The sequence below is a fragment of the Colias croceus genome, chromosome 21 (assembly GCF_905220415.1).
Source record: "Colias croceus chromosome 21, ilColCroc2.1".
Lineage (NCBI taxonomy): Eukaryota > Metazoa > Arthropoda > Insecta > Lepidoptera > Pieridae > Colias > Colias croceus.
In genome coordinates this window covers 6,099,327-6,125,610 of record NC_059557.1, presented here as the reverse complement: position 1 = coordinate 6,125,610, position 26,284 = coordinate 6,099,327, and the positions used below count along the sequence as shown (strand labels likewise).

The window sequence follows — 26,284 nt, the reverse complement described above, 5'->3', positions numbered from 1 at the left end:
TTTTCTATAAAAACGCGGGCGAAGCCGCAGGCGGAAAGCTAGTAATTAAATAATATCGTTATTATATTATATTAAACATGTATTAAAATGATTTTATTTAGTAGGTAAAGGATAAATTATAAAAAATTAAATGAGTGTATTTTTTTTTTTCATTTCCTTCAGTAATAAATGGAATAAGGACAGAATAAATTTATTTATACCTAGTTATAATATTCTTGTATAGTATAATTAAAAAGGTAATTAATAACTAATATTAATACCTTTTAGTATGTGGTGGTATGGTCCAGACGTCCAGTAAAAATAAAAGGGGTATAAAAATGAAGCAATTTTAATTTTAAGGATACAATTTAATACAAGAAAGGTTATGTGCATATACATATATGTACATATTTCATCTTTTTAATATGTATAAAGATAAAAAATAACGTTATGTGTACATAACAAAAAAAACTATTTATATATGTATATTATAAATGAAAGATTCTTTATCAATAACTTGATAAGATTAGAATTTGTAGTTTATTAAAAGATTTAAAAAAATCAAAAAGGATTTTTGGCAGCGGTGGGATTCGAACCCACGCCTCCGAAGAGACTGGTGCCTTAAACCAGCGCCTTAGACCGCTCGGCCACGCTACCACTTGACGAGATGGTTGAAATTGTCAATCATATTTAAACTAACGATGATAATTCACATTTTGATTTTTTATAATTTTAATTAAAGTTTTATTACATTTTATACATGCATATTTTAAAAACTCACATTTAAAATATCTTTATTTTCAAATTTTTATATTATTTAACAATCTTAATGTACGTTTTTTTTATTAAAACTAGTATTTATAATAAGAATTAGGAAAAGGTTATTTTTCTACACTATCAAAATTTAAAATAGAATAACGTACGAGCATCTTCATGAAAATGAAGTAAGTACTAAGTACCTAATCCCAAGTGAAACTATATTCATGATATTTTAGCTTTGGGGCTTGTACGCTGAATGTTGAACACAATAATAATTTAATCCCCCGTAATTAACTATTTAGAGCTACAAATGGTTTGGCGGGAAACTTTACACCTGTGCACAGATTAAACAACCTTGTATACCTGTAGATTTTGAATAGTTTGTAATGTAGATAATCAATATTACTAATAGATAATGAAGCATTCGTTAGTTTATTATGTACGTAATTTGTAAGAATATGATATTTGATCTTAGAGAAATGCAAACTACCTATAGGTGATAACAGAGTCAGGAAGATCGTGTTATAGGTACATGATATAATAATATTCCATATTGTGTACATTGGTACCTATTATTATAATTTGAATGATACAAATATTTTTATTATTATAATTCCATTATTTAAAATTGAACTCATTACTCAACTATAAACTTTCTAGGTACTTGTCCGCCTATCGATGGGTCACGTGTATAAATTTTATTAAAAAATAGGTCAATCGGTATTTGAGCGGCGTTATTTTGTTAAATTTGTCGCTATGATGATGCCACCTTATGTCTATTATTTCGACCAAAGTAATTTTATACATAATATCACCTTAGTAGTTATAATGGATACTATAGTTAATAATTTATTATCTGTCAGTATCAACACATTAAATACATAATGGAATGGATGATAAAATGTAGGTACATAGTATGTGAGTACAACTAAACTATAAATCTATACATATAATAAATCTGTAGAAGGGTCAATTCTGTACATTGAAAATATTGAAAATACTTATAAATAGCAGGGGGTGTTACTGGATCGATACCAAACCCAAATATGTGATTAAAAAAAATTTTGTCTGTCTGTCTGTCTGTATGTGAAGGTATCACGTGAAAACTAACGGTTCGATTTCGATGAAATTTGGTATAATTATACCTTATTATTCTGGGCGTAAAATAGGATACTTTTTATCCCGGAAAAATACGTGGAAAAAAGATAAATCTTAATTTTTCCGCGCGGACGGAGTCGCGGGCGGAAGCTAGTTGTAAATATTTGTAAACGTAAGAAATAGGTAAGATAAGAAAAATGCTTTCACTTTACTTAATGCAATTTCGTTTCATCACAAGAATAATATATCTCTTTGGTAACGCAATATTTCATAGTAATGTACGCAAAATCACAGAAAAAACATCAAATAATTTTCTTAAAGGATGTACGGTGAGAGCGAAAATAGTCTCTATCTAAGTAGTAATAAGGGAATTTATACTAACAGATATAAAAGTCTTATTTTAAATTTATTCACACATCAGAATTTGTAAAATTGCAATTATGTACTATAGATTTCAACAAAACATTACCTAGGCACGTAAGCAATGTTTTATTGCTCTACAAGTTAAGGTAAATGTCAAACCTTTTCGTTAATTAAAGTAAGAAGTAATAAAGACTCAGACAATAAGGTATAGGAACAAATAATGGTTAAAGTTCGGCCGTAACATTTACTTGGTATATTGTTACGGACGCATTTAACGCACACATACACGCGCCTGCAATCCCCGGTCCAGACGAGCCCGCTTAGAGAGAGATAGCAAACTCACGCCATGTGTTAGACGAGTGTGACCGATATATTGATGGGGATTTGAGCGGGGAACGTACGAAACTGAATTTCAAAACATTGAACTTTTTTTTAATAATAAAAATAATATCTTGGCGCCAATTTTATTCGAAATGTGTAAGGGGTACTACTACTACTACTCTATTCACAAAATGATTATTTCGATTGTATTCGTGACAGTTATTAAATAAATTTTAGATGGTTACATAGGTATCTATTTTAATTGTACAATTCAATAGGTGAAATAAAACAACATTTTACTAACCTAAATAATATATTAAATTTATATAATAAAAGTTTAGTTGTAACTGTAGCGCGAATCGTGTGATATTGACCTTCCGAGCGATGACGTCATTCGCGACCTACCTGCAGCTTCCAATGCGCGTGTGTGCGTGAACCAGACCCTGAAAGTCCTGTGTGTGCGTAGTTCCGTTTCGCAGACATTAAATTCTACATAAAACGTGCATGTGTGCGTTGTCTCCACGCTTACAATATGCAACAGGCTTTCTGTATGGTAATCATTGATTTTAGTTTACTTATTTTTATACAATAGAAATAGGAAAACTGTGGATATGACGTCACCATATAGAATAGAGCGAATGGAAACTGTATTTTATGCTTCTTTTTGAAATAGACTCTGTAAATACATATACAAAGTCTGTCAAGTCTGTTGAACGCGAGTCATTGCGCTCCGTAAATTTTAATCCAATTTTCGCAAAATGTCGCAGTCTAAGCTCGAAAAAGTGGTTTCTGAGCTGCACAAATCCATCGTCGAGCTCACGAAAAAGGTGGAATCGTTGGAAACTATAATAAACGAGCAAAATACTTTAATTAAATCTCAGGCGGATTCAATATCGAAGTTAACAAAGCAGCAAGCAACGGATTCAAGTACCTCCAAGTTGCAAGAAAACAATGAGGTGTCATTAAGAAATAGACCAATCCGAGCCGCTAGACTTCGTGTACCATTGGTCGCCAACGACGCGGACGTGCGCAAGAAACGTGATGTGCTGCAGGGCGCTGCGTCAGCGAGCGACGCCGCTTCCGCGATGAGTGCGAGCGAGGACGACTGTGCTAACTCCCTTGCACCTATGCAGAACGCGAACACTGTCATCGACGCAAACGCCGTACAATCAACGGACAATAATAACTGGATTCAAGTTAAACATAAACGACCAAAAAATGTAATGCGCGGGAGTGCAGCCCCCGGCAATTCTATGATCGAAGCTTCTGAAAGATGGAAATACTATCATTTGTTTTACGTAAAGGCGGGAACCGCTGCCGAAAAAATTACTGAACATACCTATAATGAAAACTTGTAAAATCGATAACTGCACCGTTGAAGTATTAAAATCGCGAGGTACCTAATTATTCGTCGTTTAAGATTGGCGTACTTGCAAAAGTATCTCAGCTGATTATGGATGTCAACAATTGGCCGGAGGATGTTTGTATAAAGCCGTGGCGCAATAACTTTCGTAAACAAAGTAGTGATCAAAAAGTTTTGTTATCTGACTATTACCTTTCAAAATTGCAGAGGTTTACGCAGTAAAACAACGGAGTTTAGAAAGTCGGTGTTTAATTCTTCATCACATATCTTCGCATTGACAGAAACATTTTTGAATGATTCTATGTGTGATTCGGAGTTATTTCCCAATAATTATACAGTTATAAGGAAGGATCGTGCAAATGACACAGGTTATGGTGGTGTTTTATTAGCGGTACGCAGTGAGTATTCAGTGAAACGTATATACGATGTAGATGGTCTTTCAAATGATAAAGAAATAATCCTCGCTTTGTTATCATATAAAAATATTAGGTATTTGTGTGCTGTTGTGTATATTCCCCCGAGTTATAATGATAACCAATTTTCCAATATTTTATATGTGTTAGAAAATGCAGTATGTAAATTTTCACCTACAGATGTACTCATTTTAGGAGATTTTAATTTGTATTCCATGAGCAGGCACTCAAACGAGATATTTAATTGTTTTACAGCCTTTTGCAAACTAAATCAACATAATACTGTTTTAAATAAATCGGATAGAATGTTAGATCTTGTTTTGAGCAGCATGTCATTGCAATGCGTATCTGTGAGCGGTGATATACCACCTCTCGTACCCATGGATGCACACCATCCACCACTCGAAATAACAATAAAGTGTAGGCGAGGTACAGCCCTCGTTAGTAAGGATGAGGAACCCCCTTCATCCCAGGAATCTATAAATAAATCTTATCAATATTTTTGTGACTGGAATTTTCGGAAAGCTGATTTTAGTTTGTTATATTCTATTTTTGAGAATATAGATTGGTCTGATCTTTATGCTATAAAAGATGCAAATGAAGCCGTCGACTTTCTTTATTCTAAAATTTGCAAAAGTTTAAGCTATTGCGTACCTTTAAAAAATGTTAACAAGCCTGCTAGTCGTTACATTTATCCTACTTGGTATACGGCGGAGATTATTTATAATATTAAAAATAAATATTGTCACCACAAAACATACAAAACAAGTGGTAATTTAGTTAACTTTGAACTTTTTAAATATTATCGTGCCTTAGTCAAGAAATTGATTAACAAAGCGTACCAAGATTACACTAATAGGATTGGTAGTGAGATTTGTAATAATCCTGCAAATTTTTGGAAATTTGTCAAGGAACTTCGTAAAAGCAGATGCGCTATGGGTTCATATAATTATAACAATAAAACCTTAGTTGGACAAGATGCTGTAAATTCGTTCGCTGAATATTTTAGTTCTGTATTTTTGCAAAATTCTCCCCGCTTAAACGTCGAAGAAGCTTTACAAATTTCTGATTCAAACTTTAATGATTCTTTATAAAGAATCATTAAAGTTTGAATTTGAATTTGTACATATATGTACAAATTGATAAATTTAAACCTTCTGAGTTAAAACAGGTCAGTAAAAAATTAAAGTCGCATTCTGCCGCCGGACCGGACGGTATCCCGCCCTTCGTAGTTAAGGATTGTATATCGGTTTTTCTGAGTCCCTTGTTACACATATATAATTTATCCATAGAGCAGTCATTATACCCCGCTGTATGGAAAATTTCCCGTGTGACTCCCATACAAAAAAATAGTGATAACTGTGATATAACTAACTATAGACCCATAGCCGTGTTGTCGACATTTGGTAAGTTATTTGAGATGCTACTTAATAATCGAATTAAACGACAAATTGAACCTCATTTGAGTGATTGTCAACATGGGTTTAGATCAAGAAGCTTATATCTAATACACTGGAGATTGCACTATGACCAATAACTTGTAACAAGAAAATATGATCTAGAATGACGTCAGTCATGTTTTTTGTCTCTTTCTGTTGAGTGACCACGCTGGTTTGTAAATTCAGGATTTTTCAAAATAGAAAAAACTAAAAATCATGGTCTATAAATAATAACGACAAAGGTATATTTTTAACAGTATTTATATTATAATATTATGGTCATACTTTATAGGTACATACAATTTTAATTGGTATAGAATGATAGTTTTAAACAACTTTTGGCTACAAAGCTTGGATATGAACCGATATATAGCATTAACATCCTTTGTAAATAGAGGAAAGTTGTGATTTGCATCAGATGCTGTTTACCAAATTGTAAGCTACTCAGATCTTCTTTTTAAACGCGTTGCTTCGACTGGTCAATTTCAAGCCAAAATCATCAAAGAAAAACTGTTTAGCGGCCTTGCACAAATTTCAGCTAACTTTACAAAGTTTATTTTTCAAAAGGTATTTTTTTCTGGGTCGTAATCCTCAGTAACCTTGATGGGCACATATATTTCTTTTTATTTTACTTTTTGGAAAGCTGAAATACGTAAAACAAAAAAAATATAAGGTAAGTTAAAAAAGTATAAATTTCAATGTAAAAACGAACAATCTTATAACTACATGTGAGTGCAATACCGATGTCGTGTGTTGCTTCATTACTAGTAACAATCTTTAAAATGGTGTTCTAAATTTTCATCATAATATTATTATTACAATATATTCTCCTCGCTATCCATAAAAACTCGTCATCATGGTTACCTTACTTGTTAAATTTGTTTATTGAAAACTTGTTGAAAAATGATAAAGTATTGGGGAAATAACAAATTTAACATGACTGCTTACTAAAATGATGCTAAATTAGACAATTTTTGCCATTGAAATGATTCTAAACAGGTAAATGCAGGAGTATTGAGGAATATTGTAAATAACGTAAATATACACTTGCCTGTGAAATTCTATGCCAGAATTCGGTGTCCAAACGCTTATGCAATTTTGCACAATACAATGCATTCTTTATATTCGGAAAATATTCATTAAATAAGCAACAATATTAACTTAAATATTCGAAGCGACGCAATTTTTTTGACACACATGCCATATAGACAAAGTGAGAGTTGCTACAATTTTATTATTGTGACTACCCATAATCAGGGAGTATCGCTTTTTAATAATTGGTTCAGATACTTAGTTTATTTAGCATAAATAATAATTGTCTCATCCAACAATGCTTCTGAATGACGTTTTTGGCAATTTATCAACAAACTCATGTACAAAAACTAACCTTTTGCACAGAATATTACAGCATACATAGTAGCCTTGGGAAAACTTCGTATTAACAGTGGCAATACCAAGTTAGGTGTGAAAGTGATAAAAAACATGAACTGGGCAATATTTTCTTGTTACACGTCAATGTTCATACCGAAATCTCCAGTGTTTTAGATATAAGCTTCTTGGTTTAGATCCAAGCGATCGACAACAACTAATCTCACAAATTTTGTAAGCTATGTAAACGCACGTATGGATGAAAAGAAACAAGTTGACGTCGCCTATTTTGATTATCAAAAAGCTTTTGATAAAATAGACAACGACATACTATTACATAAATTTGCTCTATTTGGCTTCAATCCGAAGCTTTTACAATTTTTCGCTAATTACCTAAAAGATAGGAAACAGTATGTACAGTTAGGAAATTATAAATCATATATGTATTACACGAGATCGGGTATAAGTCAAGGCTCGAATTTAGGGCCAACCCAGTTTTTAATTTTAATAAACGATTTGCCAAATGTAGTCAGCACCGCTAGATGTCTGATGTTTGCTGATGACCTCAAGTTATACTTGACAGTTAATAACTTTACTGATCACCAGATGCTTCAAAACGATATAAATTCTGTTGCCCGGTGGGGTGTAGAAAATAGTTTGCTTTTCAACACTGAAAAGTGCAAAATAATGAGCTTTTCGCGCTCTCTAGTGCAACAAAACTTCAATTACAAACTAAATAATTTAAATTTGCAGCGCGTTTCAAATATAAAAGATTTAGGTGTCACCTTTACATCTTGCTTAGATTTTAAAGAGCATATAATTAACTTGTGTAACAAATCCCTAAAAACGCTAGGATTTATAATCCGTACTAGTCATAATTTTGATAATATTAAATGTGCCATCTCTCTTTATACCGCATATGTAAGAAGCAGCCTCGAGTATAATTGTACTATATGGGACCCCTATGAACATAAATATATTTTAAAGCTCGAAAAAGTACAAAAGAAATTTTGCAGATTTATTTATAAAAAGATGTACGGACACTATCCATACATTTATCCCTCCTTATTTGTTTATGGCATGACAGGCTTTATGTCACTGGAGTCGCGACGCAAATATTATATGCTAATACATATGTACCAACTGTTACACGGGGGCGTGGACAACCCAGACGCACTAGAGCAGATCTGTTTAAACGTTCCGCCTAAGATCATGTACAGCGTGGCGGGTCCTCTGGACGTGGGCCTGCGACGCCTTCGCGATTTGTTCACCGTCCAGTCGGGAGGGCGAACGAAGAGTGGCAGGAATGCTCCCCTTATACGAGGAATAAAGCTGCTCAATGACATGCTCGCTCACAGCAATGAATGCGATATATTTTATTTAAGTTTATATAAATTTAAAAATATTATTTTGTTCTTTCTTGGTCATAAAAAATGATGTAATTTTAGTTAAGTAACTGCCTTGTAATGTTTTGGGTATACATACCTGTAAATTACTTGTGTTGGAAAATAAAAATAAATAAATAAATAAATAAATAAACAAAATATCATATAGGTAAGTATGTGAGGTTTTAAATTATTTTACATATTTCTAGGTGAATTATGAAGAAGTGAAATTATTCATGTGATCATTCATCATGGTTACATTATACCTAGTATATTATGTAGCTTTGTATGTGTAGGAAATACTTGTATTTCTTTAAATTTACTCATATGATTGAAGATATAGGCTGGCCTAGTAAATATTGTATTGTACACAGTACGTCAGGAGGATAGTGTAATATATGAAATTTCAGGAAAATTTACATAGATTAAATAAAAACACGGTCAAAGTTCAAAAATTTATTCACTAATAATATATTTACAAATAGACTAATTTTTGACAATAACACAGTAAGTATTAGCAAGAACCTTAAACTGTTGTTATTAGCTGTAAAATGTAAATATAGATAAAACAGATGACTATCAAAAAGTGGAAAGTTAGAAAAATCTAGTAAAAATATAAAAATCTAATAACTTAACTATCTTAGAAAAAGATTAAATTGAGCAGAGCGATTTTATAACTAAGATAAAACTGCCAATTTACGATATAGTCTCGCGTAATATAAATATATTCGATTGCTTAAAATTATACATACTTAACTATATTGTAATGTTTGCCACTACTAATAATTATCATTTAATTATATTATCACATTTAATTCCAGCCATTCGGCTCTATTTATTTTCGTTCAGAATACAATGTAAAAATGAAACTTTGTAACTAAAAAAATGTTCGTAATTTTTTAAAAGATGGCGCTACTGAAATTTGTAATAGCGCCATCTGTTGGAACGAGCGTTATTTAAGATTTACGAATATATTGGTGAATCTAGTTCATTAATTATTAATGTAGCAATTAACAACATTATAATATCATTTATGTGTACAACCTATTAGTGCTAAATAAAAACAATATCAACTTTTGTATAAAAAAACGTATTGCAACTAATTTATGGCATTTTATTTCCACAAAAAACATGGAAACACGCATTTCATAGGTTATAAAATCTTAACATAATATTATAATTATTTTAAAACATGTATTTAATGAATGTATGTATGTAATAAAAAATCTTTAAGACACTACATTTTGCTTCTTACTGATGCGCTTTTCTTGGAAGCGATATTTCAAGGGAAAATTTTAGCTAATAAATATTGCAAAGAATTGATAAAACATTAAATATTTGTTTATTGTTACGGTGAAATCTTTTCTTTAAAAGATATTTTTCAAAAGATCTAAACAAAGAATAGTTTACAGAAAAAGAAAGCTAGTTTTGAGAAGCAAGAAATTTTGATAATAATTCCAAATAATATATATCCTAGGTATGTCTATATTTAAAAAAAATTCACCGCATTTGTTAAAATGGTGTAAAATTTATATAAATACATTAATAGCACAACCATTTACATTGATAGTAAATCCTAAAGCAAAGTTGGAATAAGATTATCTGATAACTTTTTAGAAATAGTTTCAAATCCGTAATTTCACCTCACATTTATATTGGTACAAAAAAATTCATATAAGTAATACAATTCTTAATTTCATTCTTATAAAACCTACATATTAAAAGGCCTCAGAAATGATTTTTGATATTTATTCAAAAACAAAATTAGCCCACCAATTATAATACATAAGAACACGCGCCAAAATTTCATCTAAAAATTTATACAAAAAAAAATTTTCTCTCAATTTTTTTCTAAGCTTTCCTAATTATTTCAAGAACACGCTTCGCACTTAACAAGGCCCACTTCATCACAATTCATGCACTTAAGAGCAACGAACTCGGCCGTGAAGTGATTTCTATGGAGGCTCTTTTTGGACCCGTTGCAAATTCGACAAGGCAGTAGTCGGAATCCACCACACATCTGGCAGGTGTTGCAGGCGTCTGGACTCTGGAATTGATGAATATAGTATTAGATAAGCACCAAGATCATAAAATCTATACTAATATTATAAAGCTGAAGAGTTTATTTGATGAATGTGCTAATAGGTAATGCTAGGAAATACTGATCCGATTTGAAAAATTCTTTCGATGTTTGATAGCCCATTTATCAAGGAAGGCCTAGGCCTAGGCCTATCATCACGCTACGACCAACAGTAGTGGAGCACTGCGGGTAAAACCGCAGGGCACAACTAGTATTCCAATTACTAATTGCACTACCATGTCATTACGCGTCTATTTGGCAATAATCTAAAATGACACAATTAAAGGGAACAATCAGATATCTTTTTTCACTATACATTATAAAGATCGATGTATAAACAACAGTAAGGTACAATTCAAATAAATACAGGAGACTAGACAAAAAAAGTGTAAAACATAAGGATAGATTTGGCGACATTTGTTGCTCTTGAAATCTGTAAAATCTCAATTTTCATAGCAATATTTTTCTGAAAACTACAAACGCTTATAAATAAAGAACATAATACAGAAGTCAATACATAATATGTACATTTAAAATTCAATTCGACGCAAACATTATTGCATATAGCTTGTTGAAATCCAAACATTGCTTTTGAATAATCAAAATATTTGTTTAAAACGATTTCAATTTGGTCCGACATTGTTTGCGTTTGACCATATCCAATATATACGTGTAACTGAGATTTTTAATGTGTAATTGTGTACATATTGTAATTTCGTCATTTTCACATATTAAATATTAATTTTATTGTGGAATAATAATATGTGACCGTGGATAATTACAGTCTAAGATGTGTGAAATATTCGATTTTCTAGTTGAAAGATTCAATGCCTTTCAAAATTTCAACAAGAAGTAGGTACCATTTTAACAGGGAATACATAGTATAATTATACTTCCTAAGCAGATTGCCAAGTTTTAAGTTGTTTTGGCGGGAAACTTTAAATAGAAGATCGTTTAAAATCCAAAAAGTGTAATTTTATAAGAGAAAACATGCATTATAGTTAAATTCCTACACCTGTTAGTAATAATAATAATAATTAGTAAATAACTTCTTTTAAGCTTGTAATTAGGTTCTAGGTCATATAATTCCCCCTAACATTTTATATGCGTAAATTAAACCTTTCCCACTTAGCCCACTACGAAATATCATCCTATAGCCGTAAGTATAGGTATTCCTTATGTTTATTTCAGTGTGAAACCGCCCTACACACTAACTGTCTCATGTCTCACTAAAACAATGTTTACGCAGTCAATAGTTGGCCATAATTGAATGCCATCCATTTGCTCACAGCCAAGCCTTGTGTAACTTTAACGTGTCGGATTGATGAAATACGCCTAATGTACATGTATATTTACTTAAAGCATATTATGTCGTTTGTATAGAGGTTAGTGATAGTCCTAACCTTTATGTGTGGTTGTTATTTGCATGCGTTATTTTCTAGCTATATTTTAAAAGTTCTAATTGATGAATGAGATGAGTTTTTACTTACCTTATAAGGTTTCAGCATTTTCCTCAATTCGCCGCTCTCGTTCAGTTTTTCCACCGTGTCTGCGTCCTGGAAATTAAATTGTCTTTATTAGGATTATTTTCATAGTTTTCTTTGGCTTTGTCATTAATTGAAACCTGAAAGGTATTAAAAGGGCAATTTGTTATAAGAACTTATAATCAGCATGAGCCTTTCTGAAGGTGACGTTTCTACAAACTACAATTACTACGACTATATAAAAAAAAAATTATTACAGGGGACCAGCATTACATTTATCGTTATAAAACACTTCTCACTCTATTAAAAAATAATAATAAAAGCTGTCAAATGCTTCAGCTCTGTGCTTATTATGAAGCGACAACATTCCATGGATTTTCATCTTCCATATAGACCGTGTTAGGTATTCTTTAATAAAATATGTTTAACGCTCAAATAACACTATTAAAAATTATCACACGAGGAATTTCATTATAAAATATACCTAACCTTATTCTTATAAAATTCAGGTCGCAAATAATCCCTGTTACAAGTTACAACACATTACAGAAATCCTTTGATTTCTATAAAATTCGATAACGTATCGAATTCATTTATCTTTTCATGAAAACCAATCCGCAAAATTGTATTTGTATTTGTACCACTAAACCTCAAATACGCTCCTAACCCTTTATTTTTACGAGTCTGAACGTAAAAACCCTCTTAATAAGAAATATGAAACGGAATCGATGGTTTTTAGTATCTGAATTTGTTAAAGGTCGATAAGTATGCTTTTTTTGTTGATCTTATGTTTATCGAAATAATATATTCAATATGGCACTATTCGTTAATACTAGATATTGTTAAAAGGAGAAAATCGTTTTGCTGATTACCTAAAAAAAATTATTTCTTTTGCCCGAAAGGTAGAAAATACATAGTAGCACGCTACTATCCAGGTGAAATATCTTTTTCAAACAACCTACCAAATTGGCTTCCAAACATGTTTTCTATACACCAAACTTCAAAAACTTTATAGCAGAATCAAATGCGGGGTTTTTCGAGCGAGATTAACTAAAACTTTTGGCACCTAGACGGAACTACACTAAAAGCTATCTATTTATTCGCCAACATTTCATTTCCATATCACTTTAATACTTGGAACCGCATCTTTTTGTTCTCTTTACATTTTCAGTATTCACAACAAAATTGTTAGAAATTAATTCAATATTTGAATACAACGTTGGAATATTATATCTGTGATTGTGAATGTCACTCGCACGAGTGGCATGGCAACTAGAGATATTATAGAAATAGAGGAATAAATGGAAATAATATTAATAAATGCAAAGGTATTACAATAAAATCGACAAGATTAAATTTACTATAACAAACATTAACCATTAGGGACGATATATACATTTCCTTACCTACTATATTATTTCATATTTAGGTTCTAAATAGATCTTAAATAACGAGATATTCAATGTATTTATATCATGCTAATAATAATGCTAATAAATATCTGACAAATAAACAGTTATTGATATAAAATATACCTATATACATCAGACATCTATAATATCAATAATCACATGGAGAAAGACGAAGTCACATGCAAAAGCTATCGAACTATAAAGTTTCAAAACTAAATCACACATGATCAATGCACGAACTAATTGAAATGCAGTATCGATTTATTTACACAGTAGCACAAGTTTCAGTTGACTTCGCAAAGGTCCTTATAGCTTAGACTTATGAATGCAAACTTCAAGTAATGAGATGGCAAGTAATGAATTCCTGGATAGCGAAAAATCTCAAAGGAAACGGCGCTGGTCGTCGAATATTAAAACTTATCATTTGTGAGATTTATTACGATTTTGCGTAATGAGAAGGAATAAGTAAAGACGTTTTGACCTTTCCTTTTTATTTTGTAAACTATTCCATGTATTTTGTGAATAAAATATGTATCATAGATTTCTTAAGGGCAAAAGAACTTGATAACTCCTCAGCTAGTATATAATATCTTTCATCATATTAATATCTGAATCATTCAATCCGTCATCTCAGTACATAATATATACTCGTAGGTTTGTAACCACTACACTCATCCAATCTTAAATTAACAAAACCAAGTTAAAATTATATCTTAGATATTTCATAATAATTACGTTTATTTTGTTACATTTTTAATGAGTTATTTAAGCAGAAACGTTGTTATAGTGGATAATTTATCTGACATTGCGGCTAGTATAGCCTTGGGCAGCTCTGTTACTATGAGCTCTGCTTTATTTAATAAAATTGTGACTTTAACATTACACAAAGGGTTTACAAAGAGATGGTTTTGTTTGAAATTGTAATAGTTTTATTAGGAGGAAACAAATGACTTTGTGCGCATTAATTTCTTTTTTTTTTAATAAAAAATAAAAATAAAAATTCTTTAATAATTTAATCAATTTGCAGAAATACTGATATATCTATATTATGACACAATAGTAAATATTATATTCGCAAAAAGAACATGAACATATTATTTTTACCATCGAATCGATGACGACTAGTATAACTGCATAACTGCATTTGCAAATCTATCGGCTGATGATGATAATTTAACGAAAAATACCAAAAATTTATCGTAAAGAAAAAAACAAAAACTTATAAAGTTATAATTGCCAAATACTGTATTATTTATGCCGAAACTTATAGCCTATATAAGCCCATATAGTATATTTAAATACAGAAGTTACGATTGCAAATACGAATAACTGATAAGTTAATTAAAAAATATTTTCCCACGTGCGAGATGCAAACATCTTGCGAAACAAACTACCAGTAAAGAAAGGTCCTTCACGCCATTTAAACATTATTTAATCATGGCTCAAGTATCATCTCTTTACTCATCTTTACTATTGCAAAACTATCATGTTGTGTAAAATTATTTTGTGAGAAATGAATGTGAAGGTTGGTTTTAATTTGATTTTGAATATGCCTATTTGGCAAAGGAAAAATTTTACTTGATTAATTAAAAAAATACAGTACGTAATATGAAGTATAAACTACGTGCAATATCACTACATAGAATAAAACAAATCGCTTTCCTTGTCCCTATATCCCTGTGTCGCTATGTATATATACTTAAATCTTTAAAACTACGCAACGGATTTTGAAGCGGTTTTTTTCGAGTCGCGGGCGGAAAGCTAGTATAATACCTAGGTACTAAATAATATGGAGAAATTATGAGATGCAAAATAATGAGATAAGACTGAATGAGCAAGAGGAGAGGTATAAATAAGAAACACGTGCGTGAAAATCTTCTTCAAAGTATGTGAAGTAGGGCACAGATAAAGTGTCATTTAAAACTTTGAAAGTGTCCAATATCTTCATAGTACGGATTGAAAAGCCCAATTCACATACAAAGCTCAATCCTATTCCTTATAAACTGCTTTCCAAATGGGTGGTAAATGGTATATCTATGTTATGGCGATTCAAAAGTCTAGAAGAAGTCTAATTGGATGAAAAGCGTTTGAATTTGCGTTTAACATAAGCCAAAAAATAATCAAGCTTAAAATAAATTTTGAACAATTTTGAACTAAATCAGCTGTTAACCCGTATGTGTAACAATTACGGTACGATAGACAAACAAATCAGTTAATATCCAACATAAACAGTGTTACTAGGTTCAGGGTCGCTGTGCACGTGGAACTAGCGGACGGTATTATGTAATAGTGCGCTTATTTAGATAATTATATAATTTTTTAAATTTTGGTTGATATTTATTTATTAAGGATGTAATTAGATTGTGTAGGTATATAAGAATGTAATTTATGAGTATGTTTTAAGTTAAAAAGATGGAAAAATGAAGAAGGGCGAAACTAAAATGATCTAAAAATTTAAATGTAAAACAATTAAATGAATTAATTAATAAATCTAATAATCGATCATATGGATCTTCCAGCCAGCTTGTTTTTTATTTTGCTTATTTTAGCTAAAATATTGTATTACAAAAAAGACCTAATGAATCCAATGACAGACTCACGCACAAATAAAATACACACATACATTTATAAATTTATTCCAATTGTACAATTTTGCATATAACCCTTACTAAAAGTTAGATCGTTTCAATCCAAAGCTTTCCCAGACAAATAGCAAATACATTGTATTCAAGAACCATCCACCTTGTTACGACAGATTTATTCTGCACACTAACTAGATAAAACCAGTTTCAACAAATTCTGGTTATATAAAATTAGTTTTAAGGCTTTTGAGACAAGTAGCTGAAAACTTTATAAATTGACAAACCTTAAAACAAACTATTGCGCTTCTTTTCAAAGTGCATTGTCATTAAATTAAGTATATAAAAAAAAAAAACTAATAAAAAGTAATGATCTCTTATGAGTTTTCTGATTTCTCGTAGGCGATGTCATTAAAGTCTTAAACTTTTATGTGACATGAATCGATTTCAGCAAAGTCAAAGTTCAATTAAGTCTACTAGGCATGTTTCATCAATTCTTATAAAGCGTAATGCCCTTTAAGGAGTGGGAGGACACGTGCAATGCATGTAAGTGAAAATAGTTCGACATCTATACGTAAGAAAAGCTATAATATATTATTAGGAATTTTCTCTTTAACAAATGGACAACGAATTAGTATAATTTTAGTTATAGCTGCTATCAAATACCACCAAACTATTGGTTTAAGAATTCAAAATACAAAGTTTACTTATGGTAATCACTAATTCCGATGGAATTATAATTATTGTGTAACTTACACGGTATTATGTAACAAAAGAAAAATATGTACACATACAATAGATAAAGGAAGGAAAGGTTTCACATTTTCCCGATTTAGTAAAGTCGGTTAAAATATTACTTCTCTTGTTTACCTCTTGCATACATAGTCTGTGCAACGCTACCTACAAAAGATCTTTAGAACTATGCATCTTGTTACTCGAGATCGCGGTACTACTGTAGACTTACTTTGTGTACTTTTGATAACTTTCAAATGCAGCTAGTAGCTTATTAGTAGATATTTATTATTTTTTTCATAGTATAAATAATATAAATTGTACAAACAGGAAACCATAACGATATCGAATTTAAAATAAACAGTACAATTTATAAGCAGCCTAATCGTTTTGAAGTGATCTCTTCGAGGCAACAAGCGCAAAAGGAAACAAGCATAAATATAAACTCTCACACACAAATATTCATTGACATTTAATCATAAATTATAGAGAATAGTCCATAAATGATCTACTGACTAACTAACTAGTCGAGAACAGTGTATCGGTTGGATATTGACCTAATAAATTTAAATAATTATCGTTATATGTTAGATGTGTTAATGCTGTTGATTGAATAATATTATTATTTCAAAATATTTTTTTTACTGGTGATCTTTTTATCAAGATCTTTCGGACTAAAGGTGTAGGTCACTAATTTATATTGCCTGTTGTGTCATCGAATAAATACATACTTTTCGTAGCTAGAGTTATAGAGTGAATACTGAGCGTTAATTTGGTCCGTAAAATCGAGTCATAATTGGATTATCTGAGTCTTCCCAAAATTAATGTAAATCCAATATATGAATTATTTTATTTATACATAAAGTTATGTAATCCAACTGCTACAAGTTATGTCTGCTACAAAAATAAATTGAAATTATTTGTATGCCAGCACAATAAACTATAAAGTGTTAATAAATAAATAACTAATTGTTATTAAAGCAAACAATATCATTATAATAATATAATGTTGAGTGCTAAATGATAGATTACATGTCCCTATAACGGAAACATAATCATCGTTTACTGTAGAGTACCTTTTACTTACGTAGTAACTAGTATTTTCTAGGGTTTGATTTTACGCGAGTATTATACATTTAGAAATTAAAGACTTTTTAACGGATTTTAAACGCGATTTATTCATTATATTATTTTCCCGACGTTTCGAACACTTTACAGCGAGCGTAGCAGTCTCCCCGTGACCACGCTCGAGCTCGCTGTAAAGTGTTCGAAACGTCGGGAAAATAATATAATGAATAAATCGCGTTTAAAATCCGTTAAAAAGTCTTAATTTCTATACGTAGTAACTATTTAGTAATCTGTGCTTTTACTCATGTGTTTATTTTTTATGTAAAAAGTAAAAAATAAATATAAACAGACTAACTTTTTGCACGCTGCTTCACTCGCGTTACATACTTCATCTTTCATGATTAATGCATTCATCGTTTTGGTATGAGGTCTATCAATTTTTTATTATTTTTATAGCAATTCGATGATGATGAAACTAAAATCGAGATGCTTATATTGTACAAGACTGCAAACGACTAGAACCTATGCCATTTATAAGATATATTGTATCTGTACAACATAAGTTTCGTACCTAGTTGTTTGTATTATTCTAAGAAATAAAAACCCCTACATTATTTACTTTGTTTGATTACAGTTAAAAATATCTTGTTTATTCCCGATATCTTACATCTGTTATTTTGGACATTTTTTATTATCATGAGCAAAGAAAGTACCAGAGAATTAAGAGCAAAGATTTATATCATTTTTTAGGACCGACGACTGTGGTTTTATGACGTTTTGTAATAATAAAACTTCCGCGAAATGTATGGAGATAAATCAAGAGATATATCATGCAGCGCCCTCTAGTCGTAAAGTAAATAAAATTATGATGAGTGCGACTTTCAACATATTATGTTTTTCTAAGTTACTTGTCGCTGTATTGTGTAGTAGGAATTTATGCAGCATCAGGTGCTTTGTTGGAATTGATACTGATGATAATAATAATGGTTTTTGATGATTGATAATGATAATGGTACTATATGGTTGTTAATAGTTGTTAACGGTACTATATGGTTGTTAATACTATATGGTTGTTAATATTTGTGTCCAATGTCCATTCATTTGTAAACAATATACAGTTAAATTAGAAATACAGTAAAATTTAAAACGCATGTAAAATTTAATCATTCAGGCATTAGTTACAATGTCTAACTTAGACAAGAGAGCATTCTATATTCTACATTTAAAAAATCAAAATCGATCCAGCCCCACGCATACACACAACAAAATATTTATCAACGCTTTCCACCTGATTTTGCAATCTGATAGGAAATTGCCAAATAGCTTCAATCAATGTTAGAATGAATCAATTATAACAATTCAAACACATAAACAGCCAATTACGGGAATAATCTGGACGTAATTGTTCAACATAATATCACGCACACATGTACCTAATACCAATGTGTATGTGTATAGGTTCATATTACCTATAAGTATGCATGTGTATGTGTAAGCGTGCACTCAAGCCATATCGATTTTGTGAAACCGATATACATAATATATTATCTCCAATAGATTCTTGATAATGAAGAAATTCTTCATTCTAAAGCTTTACTTCAGACCACAGTCGAGACAGAAACTTTTATTTCGTAGGAAGTAGGCAATGTCTATATAGAAATTAAGGCGTTAATAGGGGCTAGCGACCTTGGCGACGATTTACAAGGCGGGATCGGGGGACTGCGACCGGCGCGAATCTACCGTAGTAAAAGTACGTATAAAAATTATTTAAAAAGATATTTGGATATTGATTCAAAATTTAAAACAACCATGCCCTGTGTTTCAATTTCATAAACACACTGTAAAAACACTACAATAATTGACGTTATATTGACTTAGCGTTTTGGTTTAAAGTCCAAAAATCGACCTCAGTTCATGATTTTTTTCCAAAAAACCTGATTGTAAAATAAACAAATTAAAACAACCATGCCCTTTATCATATTCGAAACTTTAATATACATTTTTTTTTAGATATGTACATCAAGAATCTAAGAAGAAAAACGGTTATAACTAGAGTTAATTTTCGGTATTAAAAGGGAACCCTACCCGATTCAGGCCTTAAGGTGCCGAATTAATAATACTTATACTTATTTTATAAATATGTACTTAGTTATTTAATTCTAACTTTAGAATTAAGTTTCCAGAAAAACACATAGATATATAAACTTTATTCCTAACCTAAACGGAATTTTCCTTCGTTACAATATTTCTAAGTATTACAATCATTCATTTCTTAAAGAATAAAGATTAAACACATTGGTACCAATTTTGTATTTACACGTTAAGTAAACAAAATTTGTTTTGATAAATTCAGAAAATTTCCGCTACCAACGAATTATGAAAGGAGCTTATGAAGTTCGCAAAGGCTTTTATGAATATGGTGTACTTATTGAATGTTCTAGAGAAATTGATACTGAACTTTTTGAATTAACTTTTTTGATTTGAAGCATATTATTTGGCATGTATTTGTGTGTTAGCATTCACCTAATTAAGTTCAATCAAACTAATATTATAAAAAGCCTTGATATTTCGTCCTTTTGACCGATTTATAAACTTATTTTGCTATTAAAATATACGCATTTTCAACCAATTTTAAAGTACCTACCTACCATATTTAAAATTCCTTCTCTACCAAGTGTACTTAACCTTCTGCCTATCTAACTACCTTTCATTCGATTTAACTTATCGATTAATTATTATTAATGCAAAAAGGTACATTTATTTATGAATTTAGGTCCATATATCAGATTGAATTCGGTGTTTCACAAGGAATTACTCGTATATAGTATTCTCATCCACTAATAGTAAAAAAGACGATGTCAAATGAAAAATAATAAAATTTTGAACTCAAAAATAAATAATAATAATATACTTCGTCTCATAATAAGCATATTTTTCCATAACTCATTTTGTCACAGACAAAAATTAAGCTCCGACATCGAATATTAAGAATTTAATAAAAGTTTCCCGCTTCTGTGAAAGCCAATGACCTCTACTGAAAAGTTTTTTTTTTTTATTATGACGGACTTTAATCGAATCGTAACTATAAATATCATGTACCGGTCTGTGCCAGTGTAAAAATTGTAAGACCCTTGACATTCAAGCCTTTCTACTGTTGTCTGAGATTAAGGCATACAATACAAAGAAATAAAATACGTTTAAAGGATCGAAATAATTGCATTTGAGTAGGTGTTGTGTACGGTAATTATAACAAAATAGATATTAAATCGTTTATCTAGTTTTTCTTTAGATAGATGTTACGGCATGTCATTTTTTTACTGATACATATGAAATATCTAATTTTTGAGGCACTTGCAACTTGTTTGATGTATATGCCTACATCAAATTAGTTATATAGGTTATGATTATGTTTAGCCATAATCTAGTCAATGTTAACGCTATGACAAACATATAATATAAAATAAATGCATAATGTTCAGTTGGTCAAGAATCAAAATCAAAATCTGTTCTTTGTTTTTTAATTTAAGCTATTGCATAGCTTCTATAGCGGGCCTTCAGCGCGGGGACCGAATCGAGAAATTCCGTAACGAAAAACCTCACGCTCCCCACTCCGACGGGCTCGAAGGTGTGGCTTGAGGGCATGCAAGCTTTACCGCGGCAGTCCCCGAGTGACACACGTCTTTCTTTGTTCTTTGTTCCAAGTATCATGTAAAAAAAATTTTTTCACAGGTAATATTAGGCAACCACTAGTCTTTGAAGTGATCTAAGTTTTATAATTTACGTTTGAGGACAAAGTAAAATTATATGACCGCGCACCCCAATAATCCTTGAGTTTCAACCTTCTACCCTACTTAACTTTCTTTAGTTTTCGGCTTAAAGGACCCTTATTATGTATTCCCGTAGTAGATAATATCATAAATGTCATGGTTACAGCCTCACTTCATTTTATTAAATATTACCTCTAGTCATAGTACCTTTGTGCAGACTTTTAAAACCGCGAATTTGTGCTTTTGCTTTGTTAATTCCGTATCATGAATCATCTACACACTTTCTTTTTTTAATCAAAGCTGTATGATATTTAATTAAATGTACCTATATATTGTAAAGTTCACTGAGAAATAACAAATTTATTATATTTATTATTTAGGTATTTTTTAAGCTCAAAAACATTACAGACAAAATCCTACTTAGTGTTTGGGCAACAATTATTCAAATCATAATGTAGTACTAGCTTTCCGCCCGCGGCTTCGCCCGCTTTGACTAAAACCTAATAAATTATATACTTAAACCTTCCTCTTGAATCACTCTATCTATTGACGTAAACCGCATCAAAATCCGTTGCGTAGTTTAAAGTCTAAAGTTTTAAAGATTTAAGCATACAAAGGGACATAGGGACAGAAAAAGCGACTTTTTTTTATACTATGTAGTGAAGCAGTATATTATAAATCTTTTAGTATGGTAAACATAATAAAACTTGACAACCTGATCAATGAAATTGCATACATATTCAGTATAGATATTACGCTACACTTTGCCTAAAAGCCTATTAAGATGAGCTCGCACTCGATCGAACTTACTCGTGCTTCTTATTAAGATAACGTTAAATGCTATACTAAATAATTAATAAAATTAATTTATATTATGCATCGAGCCTATTACACGGAAAGTCGCTTTTACGAAAGGTTATAACTTTCAGAAGCAATACCTATGCCTTTGAAATTTCAAATTCATGTTTTCGAGTAGTTACACGGTACATGTAGGTATATATAGAAATTAAATTGGTTCTTAATATTTTAATTCTAAGACTACTTATTGCAATTTTTAACTTCTTTGGCAGTCTTTAAAGCGACATATAAGAAACATTGCTGATAGACCGGGAGATACTGACACAAAATTTCGAGTCATTTGTAACAGGATGGCGGTTCTACAGGGGTCTTAGTACGCAATGACAAAAAGAAAAACGATGGTGTGAACGCTGGTACCGGCGGCTTAGTCGCGTGGGCGTTAGTCGAACTCGTCGGAAAATAGCGAAAATACAAATCGTTTTTCTTTTTGTCATTGCGTACTAAGACCCCTGTAGAACCGCCATCCTGTTAAAAATGACTCGAAATTTTGTGTCAGTATCTCCCGGTCTATGAAGTTTTAATGCTCAACTGTTCTGAAATACAGAAATATACGTATACTAGGGGTCCGCCCCGGCTTCGCCCGTGGTACATATTTCGCAATAAAAAGTAGCCTATGTCCTTTCTCGGGTATCAAAATATCTCCATACCAAATTTCATTCAAATTGGTTCAGTAGTTTAGGCGTGATTGAGTAACAGACAGACAGACAGAGTTACTTTCGCATTTATAATATTAGTATGGATAAACTATAAAGTTACGGTTAGAACAGTCCAGAATTAACCATAAAAATAACGAATGGTTTTTCTCTCTTTGCCATGGACCTATTCAACAAATCACTTAATGGTACAACGGTAAAACGTGTGAACTTACTCCAATATGATGCCCATCAATGAACAATTGCGGCACTAATATCTGATCGCTCCGCATCCTATCCCTGATCTCGTCCTGGTACTCCATGCTCATGAACACGTCCCGCTCCTCAAACTTGATGAGCAGGTTCCTGAGGATCTTCTTCACGAGGACACACCGCTGGTAAGTACTTCGTACGATGCCCATCGTCGTGGTATACACTACCACTTTTCCCGCGTCTTTTTCTTTGTAACTCTGTAAGGAAAATACAGATAATTAAATATGTGATTTAAAATATAATTTATTACGAACTATTATTAATTTAATTACTTAATTAAAAATAGTTTTAAATTTAATTAGTTTAATAATAATATTATTAAAATAAAAGACTAATAATACTAAATACTCTTTTTGAAAATAGCGCCATCTATCGGAAGTTGTGTGTATTATTAAAAAGATAAGGTTTCAGAATAATGCATTGTATCAGTAATTATAAGTTAAACTAGATGTCACTACTCACTGTAAACAATACGTCTATAAAAGTTTAATTAACCTAAAAAGGCAACTCTAAAATGTTTTAAAACATGTTAGTTACCTAATAGATCAATTTAATAACACTCAAATACATATACTTGAATCAATAATATTTTTTTTAATCTTACAGTAGGTATAATCCTGAAGTCCAAAATCTATAACAAGATATCATTAAGAACTCAGTTGTTAAAGTTTAAGCCCGACTTAAAGTAACAATAATTATGTAAAACCAAATTTTTAACGTTCATGCATGCAAGAAGTGATGAGCCAACAAAACTATGTGACAAATGATGGGTGAACGGAACGTGTGGCTGTCATCAAATTCGCACCTATTGCGTACTTACTTCTTTACGCAATCGAGAACATTCTATGAAGTTATTACTTCTTGGGTGGGTTTTGAGTAAAAGTACTGGCTATGTACGGAATTGACCTCTGACGAAATGTGTTTCAAAATGTGTCACTTATTTGTATTGGTTTAAGAGAGATTTTTCAAGTGGAAGGGGTTATAAAATTATGTACTACCTACATACTTTATGGGTTGAAGTCAGATACAAAATTTGTGTTTTTGATAGAATTATTATGTAAAGTTTTTCCACTAAAGTTTGAACTTCAAAGTAAAATGTAAATGTGTAAAATATTTTGTAATTTTATAAGGTAAATGTAACCTTCTAAGTTCTAACTTCTAACTCTAAGATAATAAAATATTATGATTGCCATGAGTTGATGTTTGTCATGGTTTGAAAAACGCTTTTTTTTTTCGTCAGGACCTCAGCACTAACTAGCTTTTAATAGTAATCCATGCGGCAGAGGTCTAAATGTATCAACTTTTTTCTAACATCGGACCACACAATATGACAGTGTATTGAACTTAATAAAAGCAAGTCCAGTTACAGCTTATCATTGGTAGAAGCCATTAGTCAATTGTTTTATAGTGTACGATATTTAAGTCGCATCCTTTAATACATCCGATATAATAAACATATTACAGACGTAAGAATTAAGTTATTAATGCATTTTATTTTTATACTCAATACACACGTAAATATTTATACTCAATCTACTCGCCGCAAAATTCCGAACAAGATGCTTTATAATTTACCTACTACCTACTACCACCTATGCACTTATTTTATTTTTACATATTTAATCATTTTATTTCGGATTTTCAATGAATTTTTTGCTACTGTCTCTATTTATAAGAGGTACATATAGGTAGCTAATTGTCCTATTTTATCAAGACTTATTACAGACCGTATTAATAATGAATATGAACGCAATATTGTCGCATGCTGTAAAAGTCCCAATCTCCTTAAGGCTAAGTTTTACAGTTATTTAAATCTCGTGCGTGCTCCTAACGGTGTCCGTCTCATCCAGTTATGTGGAACATTGATTTGACTATAGATTTTTTATGTTTTTTTTGTACCGACAGAGAAATATATCGTATTGTAATGTTCTTTTATTTTGCACTTTACTAGATGTTTTATATGAAGCAATGCTATAATGTATAAATAAATAAATATAAATAAATATAAAAATAATTATAAAGCTGAAGAGTTTGAACGTGCTAATCTCAGGAACTAGGTACTGGTCCGATTTGAAAAATTATTTCGGTGTTAGATAGCTCATTCATCGAGGAAGTCTATAGGCATTAGGCATAGTCTATACTCTATAGGCATATCATCACGCTAAGACCCAACAGGAGCGGAGCCACGCGGGTCAAACCGCGGAGCGCAGCTAGTGTAGGTATAATTTGGAACGTAAATATATTATCAATATCCAGTATCAGACATCAGTAATGGAATATGGAACATGATTGTAATCAGTAGATTTTTTTGTTGCAAGTTAATAGCCATGAGAGCTTAGATTATTATTATAAAACCATTTCCAGAATTACAAAACTACCTGTGTACTAAAGTCTAAATAGGTCAGGGCAACCGTTTTTAAGTTAATAACAAACATGCCAACCTCGAAGTTGTTGTTATATAATATTATAGAGGTAATTTATAATATAATATATTCAATAGGTAAATCAATTCAGTAATTTTCTTAATGTCTAAGCCACATTGAAATTAATTTCCGATACTTAAGGACGCGTTTACGAATCTGACAAAAATAAGCAGTTTTTCGGTACATTTTGCAACATAATAATACAAAACCAAATTTAACTAATAATTACTATAGATAGATTAATCCTTAATCTTTAAATGGTAGCAATTTTTTAGTCGAAAATTTTGGTTTATAATATTATAAAAAATATTTTCCGTTGCCCTTTCACACAAAATTGACAATATCGTGCTGAATACAGGAACATTTTTCTTGTATTTAATAAAATAAATTTATTGATTTAAAAATATTTTAAGTAAGCAGACATGTCCAACTCAAAAAGGTAGCAAAGAAAACTATCAAAATGTTACAAATAGGCTGAGAAAAAAATT

The 26,284-nt window shown here is 31.0% G+C and overlaps 1 protein-coding gene and 1 non-coding gene across 2 annotated transcripts in view; both read right to left on the bottom strand.

The window, feature by feature from the left end:
• Positions 1-554: 554 nt before the first annotated feature.
• On the bottom strand, positions 555-636 carry Trnal-aag. Its single transcript has one exon. It is a non-coding gene; the product is annotated as a tRNA-Leu (tRNA).
• Positions 637-8,929: 8,293 nt separating this feature from the next.
• LOC123701195 (glutaredoxin domain-containing cysteine-rich protein CG31559-like) overlaps positions 8,930-26,284 on the bottom strand; it is a 69,719-nt gene continuing 52,364 nt past the window's right edge. The window contains exons 4-6 of the mRNA XM_045648592.1: positions 23,337-23,570; positions 12,059-12,124; positions 8,930-10,535 (exon numbers count right to left, since the gene is read on the bottom strand). Coding sequence (XP_045504548.1) covers positions 10,359-10,535; positions 12,059-12,124; positions 23,337-23,570 — 477 coding nt within the window. The 3' untranslated portion in view covers positions 8,930-10,358. The remainder of the gene's footprint in view (positions 10,536-12,058; positions 12,125-23,336; positions 23,571-26,284) is intronic.